The sequence below is a fragment of the Mesoplodon densirostris genome, chromosome 9 (genome assembly GCF_025265405.1).
Source record: "Mesoplodon densirostris isolate mMesDen1 chromosome 9, mMesDen1 primary haplotype, whole genome shotgun sequence".
Classification (NCBI taxonomy): domain Eukaryota; kingdom Metazoa; phylum Chordata; class Mammalia; order Artiodactyla; family Ziphiidae; genus Mesoplodon; species Mesoplodon densirostris.
In genome coordinates this window covers 111,046,810-111,064,561 of record NC_082669.1, presented here as the reverse complement: position 1 = coordinate 111,064,561, position 17,752 = coordinate 111,046,810, and the positions used below count along the sequence as shown (strand labels likewise).

Sequence of the window (17,752 nt, the reverse complement as noted above, 5' to 3'; positions counted from 1 at the left end):
GGTGAGTTAATATGGATTCCTCAAAGCCAGCACCAAAGATCATTGACACAGAAGGAATCTCTGATAGACACTTGATCTACAGGAAAGTGAGTAGCCCCAGTTTGTAGGGAACCCCCCAAGTTTCAGGGCTCTCACTGCAGTACCTGGCACCTGTGAACACTGCCAGAAATTACATGCAGCCAATGTGGGCATGGTGGTATAAACCACTGATGGGGAACAATTTCTTCACCAAATTTGAATGCTTCATTCATTCATTTAACTACTGTAAACAAGTGTGTTCTAATTCCTTGGCATGTCAATGCTGCTGGGTGCTTGACATCAAATGGCCAATACAATTCGTAATGACAATTTTATTTTTACACACTTCAAAGGCCATAAATGAAGCAATAGTTAATTCGATAGCCAGCCTGCCACAAAGCAGTTAACCTTCAATAGCTAGTAAGCTGCTTTTTTTTTCTCCTATTACCAGAGCCACAGGATTATTCTACACCCCAAATTCAACAACCTGCTCTGGTGGAACCCCAGGATCTTCATATACTTGGCATTTATTTTGCATTATTCCCCATTTTCCCCTTGTATCAAATAGCCAATTACTTAATATCTAAAATGTGCAACTTTTTATTCAGCAACACCAGCATTCTAACCTCACACCTCTTCTCTGTGGCCTCCTCCCCTCCAAGAATTGCTCCCTTCTCATCTGCCCCATCTACGAAGTTTGCCTCAGCTATCCTGGCACACAGGGACCTCTTGTCTAAATCTTTGCTACCTTTATTAATAATTCCACTAGTGTTAGGCTTGTGTATCCAAGTATTTGTTAGCTTTATGAGGGCAAACATACCATTTTACTTGAAAGAAAAACATTTCTCAATGTCGTACCAGGTTTTCATGTGCATTATATAATTAGGGTCACAAGTGAAGCAGCACATTCAAATTAGGATCATCTGAGAAAGCTGATTTATAAAGGGATTGCTACAAAGGTGTAGGCAGCATGTGTGGATGGTGAGGGAACCTAGGTCCAAAGGGGGGAGAGGAAGGAAAGATGACCAGAGCCTGGAAGGAGAGAGTTGTATAGAACAGATGACTTTGCCATCTCTAGGCAACCTGACCAGGAGCCTGGGAAATAAACACTCTAGTCCCACTCTCCTCCCCTCTCGGGTCTCTGCTGGGGTTCCTCATTCAGCAGATTCAACTGGCAACCAGAGTACAAGGGAGCCTATTAATATAATCCAAGGAGGTCAGCATCCTGGACCAAGCAAGGCAGAGGATGGAGTGTAGACCTGGGGTGGAGAAAGATGAGCGGAGATACCCAGCACGTCCATTGCAGGGCTTCAACAAATACCTGATGCTAAAAGAACACTGCTCACCCTTTCCATACAGAGCCAACGACCCCCAACTCAACAAATGTCTATTGAGTAGCTATGTGCACGTGTGGTTTTTTAAAGTTATCTTTAATAATTTTTTGTTTTATTGTATTCTATAATCTTAATTTGTAGAATTGTTTTGAAACTAAAGATGGCAGTAATTGGCAAAATGCCATCAATCCCATTTCCTTTTCCTGGATACTGAGGAAGACTACATTTCCCAGCCTCCCCTGCAGTTTAGGTTGGGGTCACAAGACCAGGCTCTGGCCAATGGAAGTGGGTGGACTTGGACTTAGGTGGCTGGCTGTAGGCCTGGCCGTAGAGCCTCCTGAATGATATTCTACTTGCTTCCTTCCCCGTAGAGGAGGAAGGAAATGGCTCTCAGATAGCAAAGCCACGCGATGACAAAAGCTCTGAGCGCCCGTTTGGAGGAACACTGTCTGAGCAAAGCCACGAAGCTACGTGCAAGAAAATTTCAACGTCTTAATCCCATGGAATGCTGGAGTTTGTTACGTCGTCTTAAACTAGGCTCCCCACAGCAGTACTATGGACATTTTGCACAGGGTAGTTGTTGTAAGGGCTGTCCTGGGCATTGCAGGGTGTTGAGCAGCTTCCTGGCCTTCTCCACTAGATGCCAGTTGTTCCCCTTCCCTTCTAGCCATGACAACCAGAAATGTTTCCAGACATTGCCAAATGCCCCCTGGGGGGCAAAACTGCCCCTAGTTGGGACCACTGATCTAAGTCCTCTTGACTAATAGACTGTGTGCTCAGCACTGTGCTCAGTGAACGGGGAGAGGGGTGGGACAGTGTCTGACCTTAGAGCACGGACCAGTATAATACATTACACGTGCGTGCTTATTTTAAGATGACTGCTTCATTGCAGCACTGTAATTGTTAAATTGGAAACAACAAAAGTGCAACAATACAGAATTGATTAGGTAAATTAAGGTACATTAAAAAATGGAGTATTATGTATCCATTAAATGATTTGGATCTATTATCTACTGACATGGAAGGACATTCATTCTTGTCTCTTTTTTAGGTGGCAACAATTGTTTTTAAGGAAAAATATTTGTATGGGACAGTGTCTGCAAGGATTTCAGTAGTGCTGCTTCTGGGATAGGATTTGAGGTAATTTACTTTTTTTCCATTACTCATGTTTTCTAGTTTTTCTACACTGAATAGATGACTTTTGGTGGCAACTGTGTCCTTTGGGTCAGCTGACTGATCTCTCCCATAAAGGAACATGCCTTTTTGGCTCCCAGGTTCTCCTTCGATAAAACTCTGGCTTGCTGATGTCTCTAACTTAAGTACTCCCTTTTGTGGAAAGGTTAAATGTTGTAGTCTATAAACCCAAACTAAAGGTTTACTAAACATTGATAATATCTAACTTCAAGGGGTATGTGATTAGCTGAACTGAATAGAACATAATATGAGAGCAAGACTGAGATTGTTGTATACAATAGAGATGCATTTTTAAAAAGCCATTTGGAAATACTTATCTAAATAACTGCCTCAAGTTCCCACCAGTAAGTACAATTTGAGTTAAATATTCCCGTTTACTTTTCATTTTCTAATTTCACATTTTTTATTTTTTCTAGCTGTTATCTAATTTTGCAAAATAAAAAATGAGAAATGTATTACCCTATTTATCAAATTAGTATTAAACAGGCTGTTTATTCTCTGAAGGTTATCAACAAAATGATCATGCTTTGAACTTGGTTGGGAGAACTGTAAATAAAGTAATGCTCAGTGTCGTGTTTGGGGTCATACATGTGTTAGTTAAAGAAATACAAAGCTTTTGTTGAATGAACTGATACTTCTTCAGAACATCCATTATCCACATGAAGTTAGATTTCATCTAAAGATGTTTCTTGTACATTACTGGCAAAGTAGCAGTGTTTGATACACTCTACCGAATGTTTTCTTTGTAGGCCATTGACCCAGGGCCTTCCTGATGCTGGTGCGATAAGGCCCACATATGTGTACAACACTGACCTTGCATAATTTCATATTTTACAATCTCTAGACAGGTTGATGAGATTTTAAATAACAGATTTCTTAGTCCCATAATCTGCCTTCTTGACTGTCAGAAGTCACAGTAGGGTAAACTTGCCATGCTTGAATGTTACAAGTTCTTTTTTAACTTACAAAATAAAATACCCAGTTGAGGTATGTTTTAAGTCTTTTAATATAAAAGTACATGCTTAGGGCTTCCCTGGTGGCACACTGGTTGAGAGTCTGCCTGCCGATGCGGGGGACACAGGTTCGTGCCCCGGTCCGGGAAGATCCCACATGCCGCGGAGCGGCTGGGCCTGTGAGCCATGGCCGCTGAGCCTGCGCGTCCGGAGCCTGTGCTCCGCAACGGGAGAGGCCACAACAGTGAGAGGCCCGCGTACCGCAAAAAAACAAAACCAAAAGGTACATGCTTAGTTCCTGTTTAACCAAGGAAGAAAAAACTATCAATAAATAAGTTCTCTCACACAGGTAAATAAAAGGGTATGCTAATTTTGATTTGGTATTAAGAACTAATTTATCTCTCCTACATTTTCTTAACATGGAAGGTAAAATGTTACAATGGTCAATACCAAATATATAATTGGGTATTCAAAGGAAGGACAGTACATTCTTATTCATTCAGGCAAGTACTGAATGTTTTTATTTGTAAAAAAAAAAAAATTGTTAGCTTTACAATAGGGCTGTTTCAGACTGTTCAAAAGACAAATGAAAAAGACAAAAAGCAGAAAACATCAGAATGATAAAACGTAAGGATATTTAAAAGGCTTAATGTGTGCTTGCTTTCTGCCCGTACAAAATCACTTATTACATACGTGCGTGCAATCAAAACCGTATTCGCCGATTTAAAAGAGCCAGTGTCCATTGTATTGCGTCCTGGTCAATGAACCAACCACGTCAACTGTCACTTTCAGAACCCCTCTGTTATCGCAGAATAAAAGTAATACAAGGGCCTCAAAAATGAGTTAATGTTATAGGAGGCTGCCGCAATAATTTTGCAAGGCATCTCTCTCGACCAATTTCACTAACATTTACTTTAAAATGTCTTTCCGCTTATCAGGTAGAAGCAGTGGGCCTGATTCACGTCCCTTTCCATTCTCAGGCTTCTAAGGACTAGGCCAAAGCCTGGTCCCCGGGGAAGGCTGGGGTTGGGCCGGCTGCACCGCCCCCCTCGCCCCCTCCCCCGCGCAGGTGAGCCGGGAGCAGCGCGCGGAGCGCAGGTGCGCGCAGACCCCCGTGCTCCTCGCGCCGCGGCGCCGCCGGATGACGTCAGAGCGCGAGTACACGTGGCGGCCGGCTGACGTCAGCGGTGCCGGGAGGGAGAAGAGCGGGACTGGTTCCGACGGCCCGGCTCGCGGCAGGAGCGGGTTCGGGCGATGGGGAGAAGGCCACTAGCCGCGCCCGGGGGGCTGGCGCGCCTCGGCAGGCCCGCAGCGCTCCGTCCCCGACTCGGCCCAGCGCCCCCGCCCTTCAGCTGGGACCCGGGACCCGAGCTCCAGGGCATGAGGCGTCACCTCGGGTCCCGTCTGGCAGCAGCCGGCGACGCTCCGCTCCCCTGCGCCCGAGGCCAGTGACCGACCGCCGCCGGCTTGCGACCCCGCGGGCCCGCCCCTCGCCGCGCGCATGCGCCGCCCTTGCGGCCGCGCGTGCTGACGGGAGGGGCCTCCGCGTTCCCTTCTTTCCCGGGACCGGCCCACTCCGGCACCACCGACGGGGGTGCGTTTCCCCGCGACCCCCGGGCTTCCGCCTGATGGGGCGGCGGCGGCGGCCACGGGCCCCCGTCTCTGGAGCGGGCTGCTCGGTGCCAGTGTCCGTGGGGCGGCGGGCTGCAGCAGAGGCGCTGGGCGGCGCCGGCCGACCGCCTGTCCCTCGGCTCCCCCTCGGCAGCGGGAGGGATGGTGCGGCCCGCGGGGCTCGCGCGGCTCCCGCGCTTGGGCGGCCCGGCGCGGGCGGGGGCGCCGAGGGCGGGGGAGCGGGCCCGACTCACAGGACTGGGCCGGGGCCGCGCGGGCCGCGCCGTTCGGGAGCGGGCCCCGCGGGCGGGCCGGGCGGGGCGGGAGCCGCCGCGGAGCCTTCGGGCCGCCGCGACCATGTCGGACCAGGCGCCCAAAGTTCCTGAGGAGATGTTTAGGGAGGTCAAGTACTACGCGGTGGGCGACATCGACCCACAGGTACCGCGCCGCCCCCGACCCGACCCCCGCGTCCCCGGCCCGTCGTCGTTCCGGCCGCGGGCGCGCGCCAGGGCGCACAGCGTCGGGGCCCCGCCGCCGGTTGCCCGCCGGCGTGGCTGCGCGGAGGCTGGGCCGCCTGGCGCCGAGCAGGCCGGCAGCGGGGCCGGAGGGGAGGGAGGGGAGAGGGAGCTGGTCTGCGGGCCCCGCGGTCGGGGCGGGAGGAAACCTGGGAGGGGTGCTGACCCCTGTAACGGGGGGGGGAGCCTGGGGACCTGCGGGATCCGCGGCAGGAAGGGGCTGTGTCCGGACTGGGGGAGGAGGGCATTGGGAGGTGGGTCTGCCGTGGAGCCCTGCGCCGATTGTCCCCGTCCTCGCGCGGTGGGGGACCGGGGTGCTGTCTCGTGGCCGCCTCGCCCGCTTCTCACTCCGCTCCCTTCTGGGCGGAGTTCGGACAGGGCCGCCCTTGCCGCGGCAGCCTCGGCGGTCTGGGCTCCCCCGACGCTCAGACGGTGGGTCCGAGCGTGGCGGGAGCTTCGGCCGGTGGCGCTGGTAGGGTCGTGGGTCCCAGGCTGCTGAGGGGACGGCTAGTCGCTCTGGTGTGGCAGCCACCCCAGGTCGCAGGTCTGCGGCTCGGTCATCTCGTGTGCGGCAGTGAACCCTCAGGTTACCACCAGCGGATGCGTGTTCCTTGATTTCCCTAATTGGGTGAATTATACAGTAATGGAAAAATACCCTGGTAACGCCGTCACACTAAACATTTGGCCTTTTTTGTCGTTTGTGCTCCTGCCAAAGGATATCGTGGCTTTTCCTAAGCTTTTTCTAAGTAGAACATGTGTTTGAAGTTTAGAATGTTGTTCTTCCATTGTGAGAATGAACCGCAGCTGAGTCTTCAGGTGATTCTTCACACTGTTCTTTTTTCTAAAGTTTATCTTTACAGTTTTATCACCTGGGTGTTTCATTGGCCCTGAGTGCTAAGCTTGGAGACCTGCGGTCTGGGCCTCCTGAGTGGAGACCGATACTTAACAAGTAAAACGTGGGTGGCCTAAAAGGATCTGTGGAAGGCTGATAGGCCTTGGCCTTCCAGAGGCTTTTGCCTGTTGGTATCTTAGTCACTAAACTCCCTTGGATCACCACCTAGGTGGGTCCTTTCTCCACTGTAACTCTAAGGTAAAGAGGCTTTGAATTTAAAGGTAGACAGGTGCTGAGCTCAGAGGGCTGAAGTGCCTGTAAGGTGCGGCTTCTCCCTTCCAGAGTTTCCCTTTCTTCACTGTCCACCGTTCCTCCCCTCTCTCATCCCACCCACTATTTCATTTTAGGACTTTGGCTCTTAAGAGTGACCTGGACCACGTGTTACTTAAAACCTGGAGCAAGCTGCACTGGAACCATGTTTACTCAACTGTGAATCAAATTTAAGGGCTTAAAAATGTCCTTGCAAAGCACTTTGATCTGAAACAGTATATTTTCTAAAAAGTTTAGAGCCAGGATATTCGATTCCCTGAATCTTATAAATGTGGGTTCAGAGAGTTCACGTGCGTTGAATGAACATCTACGTGCGTTGAATGAACATCTAGTTCACGTCCACGTGTCGGGTGCGCTCGGCTGCTCTGAGCGGGAAGCGTGCTCCTGGCCTCCACCCTCCCCGCAGCCTCCACTGCTGGCCGTGACCTCCCTTCCCTTCCTGCTCTGGCGTCTCATTCACTCCCAGAGCTTTGCCCTGTCTCTGTAGTGGGCTGAGGGCTCCACTCAGGCGGGACCCAGGTCTCATTCTCCATGCGCTGGGTGTCTTCCTCGTTCTTAGAGTGGCACCAAAGAAGGCCATGCCCTAAACTGAGACTTGTGTCTTCCCCACACACACCCGCTCTTCGACGGGGTCCTCGGGAGCAGTGCCGTCCTTCCCCAGTTTCTCTTCCACGGGCCCCTTTTGATCACCAGATCTTGCTGCTTCTCTCACATCATCATCTTGTCCCTGATGACCTTCCTCCAGTTCAGTTACCTGCCTCTTTCACCTGAATTATTGCAGTTGTTTCTTAACAGGTGTCATTGCTCCAGTCCTGCAGTGTAAGTGCATTCTTCTTATACTGACGGTAGTCTTTCTGTGAAGGCTGCTGATGCCTCTTCCCTGCTGACCGGCCCTCAGTGTCTCTCCAGGAGACGTTCTGTATTTTATTTCAGGATAAAATACACAGGTTCCTGCACAGCATCTATGGAACCCAGTCCACGGTCTAATCCACGCTCAGCTGTCCAGCGCGTTGGACGCTGCTCTCTCCACGCGATGCACGTGTTTTTGCTTTGCTGACACCTTTAAGTTCATAAGGATTCAGCTCCTGTAGCTCCTCTTCCAGAAACGTTTCCATTTATCAGAAACTACCTGTCCCCGAACCTTTATGTTTGAGACATGGCGTGTCGCGTGCTAGCCCAGTCTCAGCACTTACGGTGCTGTGCTCACCTTGTCTGTCAGTCCTGTGTTCAAGACGGACCCTGTCTAGTACCTGGGTCACAGGAGCCTCCGTGCTTACCTGTCAGCGAATCAAGATTTGCTGCTTTTTGTTGTCCCCAGATGTTTCACTGCATATGACTTAGTGCAAGGTTATTAATCCTATGTGGAGAACATGGTGTGCGTTTATTACAATTTTCACTGTCATAATTTGTATAAACTGAGAATGAAATGCAGCATTTTCCATTTTAATTTGTGTGGTTTTTTAAAGGTTATTCAGCTTCTAAAAGCTGGGAAAGCTAAGGAAGTGTCGTACAATGCACTCGCCTCACACATCATTTCAGAAGACGGGGACAATCCGGAGGTGGGAGAAGCTCGGGAAGTCTTTGATTTGCCTGTAGTCAAGGTTGGTAGTAAATTTAATGAATTCTGTGCGCTTCATCAAGTACCTTGAGAGCAGTACATTGAAGTTTCAGTGCAGCTCTTCTCACACTCTGCTGAGGTGCGGCTCTGGGTGGGAGATGCTCTAGACATCTGAGGAACCATCCAGCAGAAGGCCCTTTACATGAAATCAGGCTTCAGCAAGGTTTCTGCACGTTACAGCTTATGCACCTGCTACGGGTGGCCCCATTTTGTCACCGTCTGGAAGTCGTCTAAGCCAAGGAAATGTGTTGAAGGCAGTGGACGTGCTGTCTTGAAGCAGATGACGTTGGTGAATTCTGCTAAGAAAGTATTGATTCGAAGAGGGACTCCTGGAACAGGGCTCCCTTCCATCCCCACTGGCCAGGGGTCCTGATTTCCAGGCAGACAAGTGTAGGGGAGCCCTGCCCTCTCTGGGCTATGTCTCTGCTCCCCGACAAGGGTCACAGTGACCACTTGTCCCACTGTCCCTCTGGTGGCTCTCTGTTCCTCTCTCCAGCTTGACCTGTGGGAAGTTTATCCTAGAAAGTAGTGGGTGAATGGTTCAGTTTTGTTGATCTGTGTACTGTGCTGCTCTGTTGTGGCTGCTGGTTGAACTGACTGCTGTTAAATGTGGGTTTTTTCAATTTAAGTTTATAATTTCGATCCTTCTGTTTTTTCCTCATCATTTATACTGTATATTTGTTTTAAAATGGTTCTGTTCCACTACCATTTTTTTCCCATGCTGTTACATGTGTTATTTTAAAAAAATCAACATGACAGTTATAGTGGCTTAATAACGAGAGAGGTAGGAATTAGGAGAGAGTGCCGCTGAGTCCGGCTGGGCAGCGGGGTTGCCGGCTGGCCGCTGCGAGTCCTCACTGCCCCCAGCGTCCAGGGTCTGAAACGCTGCCCTGCAGGCTCAGAAGCCTGATTTTGGAACATAAGCCTGAAAGCAGATCTGACTCACAAGAAGATTCTCATGAGGGTGCTGTGTAAGTCGGAAACTTGCAGCGGTGAGGACGGTGGTCGTGTTTCTGGCTGGATGCTTATTTCCACCTGGCCAGCGGGCTCACTCCACTCGAGCCTTTGTGAAGCCTGACAGCAGGTTTCCTGCCGGCTTCACCTGCTGCTGCCTTGTAGGAGGGGTGGACCTGCCACGGACACTAGGCTGTGGATCCCAGCACTGGTTCCCTGGGGCCCTGTTTCGGCCTGTGGTCTGCTTCCGCTCTTTCTTGGCTTGAGGGACTATGTCTCATCCCTTCCCCTGTCTACAAACTTTTTTCTCCTCAGACAGTAGCATGGAGCCTATTATCAAAGTGACTTCACATGTGTTATGTGGATTTCCTAGTGCACCTTGAAAGGGCAGCCTTGTTAACATGTTTGGAGCGCCCAGTCAGCTTCCGCAGACCACTTACTGTGGTGCTTCTTAAGTCCAGCGACCCCTCAAGCCCCTTTTTGTAGCAAATATTTTGTAATACCCCCCTTTATTATCCTGAAATGAAATTCTTATGTATAGTAACATCGTATAACTTGAATATATATTTGTATTTATATATAAATAGCCCAAATTGAAATGTAAAAAAGAGGAAAAAAGGAAAACAGATAACAGAAAGTCTGCATTTCATTGTGTAAATACCCAGGAGGATGGGGTGTAGAATCACCGTGGACCTGATCTTCTGTCCTGCAGATGCAGGTGCCAGCTGTGAGGTGACGGTGCAAAACGGTGACCCATCCTTGCTCAAGTTCTGGGCTAAACAGCACTGTCTCCTTCATCTTACACTGAAGTTGTATTCCCAGGGAAGTCCGTCTGTAATACGGCTGCATAAAAGCAGCCATCACCCAGCTCCCGCCGTGATCACCATTCTCCCAGTCTAGCTGAATGTATCCCCGTCCTACTTCTCCCTTTGGCTGTAGTATTTTAAAAGGACTCCCAGGCATCCTACTCTTAGATCTCTTTCAGCATTCCAGCCTGCTTTTAATCTGTGGCAGCCCCTATACTGTCCAGCGACTGCAGTGTTGCATTACAGGATGGTAGAATTTTCCAGAACCATTCCAGCAGTTTGAGCTCATTCCAAGGTAGTGCTGGTAGACCCTCGAGTTCTTGTCTGAACCTAGTAACTTTCCTCCTGGGGGCCGCAGTTGGTAGTGCGGTCTGTGTGCAGCCGAAGGCAGAGGCCTGGTTCTCTAAGTGTATATCCCTTGGCCTTTACCTTAATGTTAAATTTGACAAATACTTTAAAAATTTAGTCATCCTTTTGCCCAGGGACAGTTTATCTTTCTCATATTTGTATTTTATGGATGTTTAAAACTTGCTTCTTTAGGCACCAAGATTTTTAAAATAATCTTTTTTAATGGAAATATTTTCCTCAGTGGCCTTGGGGCCTCTTAATTATGCTGACTTCAGCGTGAATTTATTTTAATATATTATTATCTGCCTTTGGGATAATAGCTCCTTATTACTGTGCGTTTCTGCTTTATTGTCATTAGTGTGTCCTCCTTCTTAGCTGTGTTATCTTATCTAGACTTACCTGGATGAGGGCCGCAGGGAGTCTGTTCTGCTTTACTGCTGGCAGCCCTGCAGTCTGTAACCGGGACGCGCGTACGCGCTGCTCCCCAGCCCCCAGGGATAGCTTTCCAGGGTGAATGCTGCGTGCAGGGTCATAAGGGCTGCCTGTCCGGAGCGTGAGCTCCTCCGGCCGTGGGCGCTTCCCTTCCGCTGGACGCGGGAGGAGCCGTGCCCACACCATCCGAGTCGTATTGCAGTGCGTTGACCTAGGCTCTGAGAACCCTGCTGACGTGAGACAAAGGGGTGGCCGGGAAAACTGGTCTCAGGCAGGCCGCCCTGGTGCTCCCACGCCCCCGGGGAACTGCGGAGGGCTCTGGTGTCACTGCTGGGAATAAGGCTCGGCCCACGCAAGGGTGTCCGAATGCAGGGGGAGCGGTGGCCAGTTCCCTCCCATCCAGCTGGAGTCTCCCCAGGACCGCGAGACGCGAACAGCCCCTGGAGACGCTGCGCGTGGAGACATTGCACACTCCCTTCCAGCTTGGTGGCTTCACCCACCAAGTTAGCTACACACTTGGCAGAATTATCAAATCATCATGAAGTGATTATCCCAAGTAGAGCCAGTCTTTATTCTATAAAATGTGTAACATTCCTACGCTCTTTGACAGACGTTACACTTACTTGTAAACTTATGCTGAGAAATTGTTGATGTTACCTGAAAACTGAGGAGGGGGTACTTTGATGTCTACAGTTCTTTCAAGGTATATATGATGCATGAGACATGGGTGTGTATGTATGTTTCAGGCGGCTGGAGCTTCTGGCAGTCAGCTGGCTACATGGGTCATTACTGTCGTTTTACGTAGCAATTCTGTGAGGCAGAGCCGTTAGGAGAAGGATTAATTTTCAACATTAAACGTAGAAAGAATAAGATAACGTTTCAAAAATGTAAAGTACCCAAAAAGGTAGTAATTAGTCTCAGGTTGTATAATTAATCTGAGTTTTGCAATTCATCAAAAGATCACCAGACGGTTAGAAATTCTCTCTGTGATTTACAAACATTGTATCTACTTGGCTTCACTGAAAAAAACGCACGAATTCATACTTGACTGGACTCAGGACTCCAGAAGGAAACGTAGGGGGGCCGTCTACACCTCAGATGGGGGTAGGGAGGGCTGTCAGCTCCCCATCCCCCCCAGTTGTGAGGACAGAGTTTCTAGCCGGCCTAGAGGCTTAAGCAGTAGAAAGTGTGTAAACCTAGAATTTAAATTTCCAGGGGCTTCCCTGGTGGCGCAGTGGTTAAGAATCCTCCTGCCAATGCAGGGGACACGGGTTCGAGCCCTGGTCTGGGAAGATCCCACATGCCGCGGAGCAACTAAGCCCGTGTGCCACAACTGCTGAGCCTGCATTCTAGAGCCTGGGAGCCACAACTACTGAAGCCCGCACCCCTAGAGCCCATGCTCTGCAACGAGAGAAGCCACCGCAATGAGAAGCCCATGCACCGCAACGAAGAGTAGCCCCCGCTCGCTGCAACTAGAGAAAGCCCGCGCACAGCAGCGAAGACCCAGTGCAGCCAAAATTAAATAAATAAATTTCTATACATAATAATTTTTTAAGACCTGGTAGTGTTTCATTCTATAATTGGGCTTTTCACCTTGGGCACTAATAACGAATGTTCCACTCTGATGTTTCTGCTACGTGGATACTCGTGAATGTAATCTGGATGCTGTGTAATCGGTTGTAACAGAGCCTTTAATTTTCTAGGAGCAGCGCTAGTAACATGATGACATTTTGAATATGAACTGGAACTGTGTTTTGATTTGCGTTCATGTTTTCTTTTTCAGCCTTCTTGGGTGATTCTGTCCGTTCAGTGTGGAGCTCTCCTGCCGTATCCTTTTTGGGGAAGTGGGGAGGGCAAGGGTGGGTTTAGTACGAGTGGTCATCACTTACTGAACTGGCTCATTAGTCGGGGGGGTCGTGGTGTGGTCACTCTATCCCTGCTCTTTCCGTCCTGTATCAAGTTGTACGTACCAGATCCTTGTCATTACCCCTGGGGGGCCGGGGCGGGGTGGGGGGACCAGCTGTGTGGAAGCAGCTCTAGGCTGGGACCCAAGGCCCAAGTTCTAGTTCTTCTGCGACTTGGCTTTAGGATCTCGGCTGGTCTGGACCTCAGTTCTGTTATCTTTGAAACAGATGGTTTTTGTGGTGTCTAGTTAGATGGACTATTTCTAAAATTCTAAGTCTGTGTGAACCAAATCATGAATTGTTTGAGGGATAAATTGGAGAAGAGAACATCAGGACATTTTTAGTTTTATATCATGCACCGTTATTCTTTTTAATTACATTGGTTTATTAATTCAGGACCCATGTTGATCACCTGCTGTGGGCCCGGTTCTGAAAACAGAGGGGTCGACAGGGCCTCATTCCTGCCCCCAAGGAGCTGCCCCGCACTACGTGTTGGTTCATTCAGCGTTTCCTGAGTGTGGCCCTGGAACTACCCAGCCCACATACACACTGACACACACTGTGCTGGAAGCAGGAATGAGCCCTCTGCTGTTCTGTGTTCCAGGCCTCATAGTCCCTGTTTTCACCCTGGAAGTGTGAAGCTTCCCTGCAGGGTCATTCCAAGCATAATCTGATTTTGGAGATCACTTCTGTTAAGGTACCTAATACCATGCGGGCATGATGTTCTGGTGTTAGACCCGGGCAGAGGTGATGTTATTTACCGTGTGTGCGGCTCTGCCAGGCATTTATTACTGAATCGATGCAGATGGAGGGAATCTTCCTGTATTAAATATTTATAGGAGACCTCAAATAAACAGAGAAAATACCCCCTTCCAAGCAGCTCTTAGAGGACGTGCAGAACTTCAGCAGCTCCAGCTCAAAAAATTCTAAGGTTTCTCCTCCACAGCCTAAAGAGTTAAAGGAAATTGGTTCCTGTTTGTTTTTGGCCTTGGTTTTTTAGGAGTTTGAGTTTTGTTTGTTTGTTTTCTTTACAAGCACAGGTGAAAGAAGACTGGGAGTGGAAGGGGTGTTTTTGAGGATAAGAGGCTAGTTTTTCCTGGCCTGGATCGTGTACTTGGCTACACAAGGATCTCCTGAGCAGTTGTCATTCTGTTTGAGCTCCTACTGCCCGTCCCAAGGAAGGTTAAAGGAACAGAACGAGAACTCCTGAGCCTTGGTTAGGCAGCACACTCTTACTTGGCCTTTGTTCATGTTTCCCCAAGTCTTTGGAAGTAGATAATCCCCAAACTAAGGTAGGAGGATGGAGACAGACCTTGGATGACGGGGCTGAAGGCGTGATGTTGGCGTCTGAAGAGCTCAGGGCCGCCAGGCAGGCCCGAATCTCTATGAGGTTTTCTCAGACCTGTGTAGGAGACTTCCAAACTGCAGTAAAATTTTCAGTCTGATCTTTTTGCTTAATTCACCTATCTCAGGAGGTGTACTTTTCTCCTGTAGGGAAAGAGAAGTAATACTTTAACCCATTTGAATTCTAGACACTCCAGATTCTTAAAAAAGTCATGTTTGCTTTGAATAGACCGTAAAGTACAGGCACCTAGAGGTCACGTCTGCTGATGGAGAGCCCAGTGCCCAGTGTCTGCACTCTGCAAGCTCTCAGAAAACGTGTTGAATGAATGTGAAAGTCAGAGCTTTAGAATTGGGAAGAATCTTGGGAGTTACATATTCTAACTTCTGTTTTAACAAAGGGAAAACTGAAGCTCAGGGTTGTCTTGCCCAAATTCAGAGAGTTCGTGATGGTAATAAAACTAGAAGTCAAGTTCTTTTATGAAAGATTCTGCTGTGTGACAGAAGTAATCATGTTAAAGTAAACTTAAGACCTTCAGTTTGCTTTTAAAATAATCACTATGCCATATGTGGTTGCGTACATGTGTAGGCATGTGTGTGTTTATATATGTGTGTATAGTTACATGTTTTTTCCATGAGTATGTTATGCCCACTTTATTGATGATATAAGTGGAGAGATTGGATTTGAAAATGCACTTTACGGAAAACCTCTCAGTTCTTTGCTGTCAACTTCTCTTTTTTCCAGTCTGCCCTGCACTCTTCTTTGGTCAACTTAAGTCTGTCTCTTTCCTAAATGGATTGAATGGGAAGCAGAGGGTGGGCAGTGTCCAAACGGGCCAATAGGAAATGTCTCTTGCACTAATCTCATCTCATTGGAATCTTAATAATTGTAAAACAGAGTAAATGGCTTTTCTCCAGAGTCGTGTCAGATTTTCTTTGGAATCACTGCCTGCCTGTCTCAGGTAAGCATAGTACAATTAGTCTTGTGTTATTTATACATAACAGTTCTGAGTTTTTATATGATTGGATTTATGATGTATTTGTAAAGCAGTGTTATTTACTAAACTGCATATTCAGTATGACCTTATGACACACTTAAAATGATTTAAATATTCGTACTTAGTCTTAAGATTTAGAGCTTTAGTGGGTGAAAGTCGTCTTTCTAAAGGATTACAAAGATTTAAAACTTGAATATGAAAACGTAGTAAAAATGAAATTAAAAGATGACAAGGAAAATTCATTCGGAAGTAAAGGCAGAGAATTTTATTAATAAATAAGGGGCTCATGCAGATCAATAAAAGAAAAAAATAAGACCTCAGTAAATAAGGCAGAAAAATGAATTTACAACTTTTTATAAAGAGGAATTACAAATAAGTATAACAAAACATTTGATACACTTTATAAACAAAGACGTGAACTTTTTAATAGCGCTGAGATAAGATTTTCTGCCTATCAAATTTGTAACAGTATATTCGGTGCTGGCGGAGCTGCAGACAAGCTTCCCCTCCCCCGGCAGGGGTGCAGTTCAGTGCAGCGGGTTTCTAGAAAAGTTGAGCCAGGTCAGAGCCATAAAATAGTCTTTCTGCTTCCCTTGCAGTTCTCTTGTGTTTAGAAGTTTATCCCAAATTGATAGAAATGAGGGCAGATTGATGCATGAAGGTGTTCAGCGCGGCTTTATTTATAAGAGGGTAAATTTGGAAACAGATGATCCACAATTTGGAAATGTTTAAGAAACCTGTTCTGTACACTTACATACTAATCTAGCTATGTAGCCAGTTGTGAATTTTGTTTTATGAATATATGTAAAGACATGGGGAATGTCTTAACTGGGGAAGAAGCAGGATATAACATAGTTATGTACAGTATTACATCAAATATAATATATAAGAAATATCTGTAAGAGGGACCAAAATGTTAATGGCAATGAATTCTGGGTAGTGTGAGAAGTGAATGTTTAATATTGTTTTATGGTATTCTGTTCTCTCAACCCCCTAGGTAAAAAACCCTCAAACAGTAAACAATTATTATGAAAAATCAAGTTGGTGTTGTTTAAACTCACTTTTTAGGTTACATGGAACAATTAGTAGCCATTGGGCAGGAAAAAGCACAGTTTAGAGGGCTCCCATTTTCTCTGACCTCATAGGCCTCATCCCTGTCTGTAGTTCTTAAGGTGATACTTTTGAGAAGGCGTTTAGTCTTCCATCTCTATGGAAGCCTTTGAGAAAGGGATGTATCAAGGATATTAGGTGAGACGAAAAGGAATTTGATTATAATCTTGCCTTTTTCTTACACCTTTGTACTAGAGGATTATGGAACCAGGTAACATTAGTTTAATATTGTTAGATTATCGGCCAGACTCAGCTTTTCATTCAAACGGTATCACCATGATCCCTTCTCTGTCCAAGCAATAAGTAAAATTAATTTTGTTACTGTGTTTTTATGTCTCTCGTAAATTCTGAAAGTTCTTTAAAATTATAAAATCCTCTCTTTTTGTTTTTGCTACATTGATTTAATAGAGATCCTTGAAAAGTTGGCTTTTTTCCCCTTAAGCACCAGAATTTTGTTGGTATTTGTATTTTTCAGCATTTTTCACATCTTTGCTATAAATGTATATTTACACGATGATGATCTTTAAAGTTGGCTAAAATGAAAAAATCATGATGGGTCCTGTGGTTACATGTAATTTTTATTGTTTATACTGCTCTGTATATTCCAAATGTATGGTAAATATCAGGAAAGTTTTTTAAATGAAAATATTTTATTACTCCTTATGCATAAACACAATGTACTGTGGCTAAAATGTAAATTTTGCATTTAATTATATTTGTATGGATTGGATTTCTGGGTTCATGATTCAGAGCCTGCTATCCAGAGAGAGAGGAAGAAGCCGGGGCAGGGAGTCCTGTGGGTATTTTCTGGGATCAAGGTCATAGTGACGTGGTACTTAGCAGACCTGACTTGGGAAATATAAAAGAACATCAGGAGTGTGTGAATTTAAAACAGGGTTTAAAATTAGGGTTTAGACATGTTTAAATATTAACTTGAGTTTAGCACTGGAGAACCTTTTAGTCTTGGAGAGAAATAGAACTGAGATTACATTTAACAAAGGTTCTGGCATATGTAATAGGTTATTATGCAGTACACTTAACATCTGCAGTTTTAGTGCACATGGCACACATGCAGGATGTGCTAAATCCGGGGCACGGGTGTTGGGGTGTGAGTTTAGAGAAGGTGGCGCGGGTGTAGACTGTGGGATCAGGAAAGCCTTGGTCGAGGCGGCAAGATGTGAGGGGCCTGAAACGACGGGCAGAACTGGCGCGGAGCCGGATGGGGCCACAGAGGCTCGTACGAGGGGACCGGCCTCAGGACAGGCCGTGTGGCTGGGCGGAGAGGAGAAGAACAAGCGCGTAGGCAGGCGGGCAGAGAATACAGGAAACTCGATAAAGTAGCCGGCTGTTTCACTCTTATTATATATTTAATCTTGGATTGCAAACGCAGACATTTACATTAGAACATTCGGAAAACACAGGAAGAAACCAAACAAATTAAAATCACTTGCAAT

At 47.1% G+C, this 17,752-nt stretch overlaps 1 protein-coding gene across 1 annotated transcript in view; it reads left to right on the top strand.

Moving 5' to 3' along the window:
• Positions 1 to 5,384: 5,384 nt before the first annotated feature.
• Positions 5,385 to 17,752, top strand: part of PAXIP1 (PAX interacting protein 1) — a 48,743-nt gene continuing 36,375 nt past the window's right edge. The window contains exons 1-4 of the mRNA XM_060107779.1: positions 5,385 to 5,548; positions 8,254 to 8,388; positions 12,729 to 12,772; positions 15,089 to 15,152. Coding sequence (XP_059963762.1) covers positions 5,468 to 5,548; positions 8,254 to 8,388; positions 12,729 to 12,772; positions 15,089 to 15,152 — 324 coding nt within the window. The 5' untranslated portion in view covers positions 5,385 to 5,467. The remainder of the gene's footprint in view (positions 5,549 to 8,253; positions 8,389 to 12,728; positions 12,773 to 15,088; positions 15,153 to 17,752) is intronic.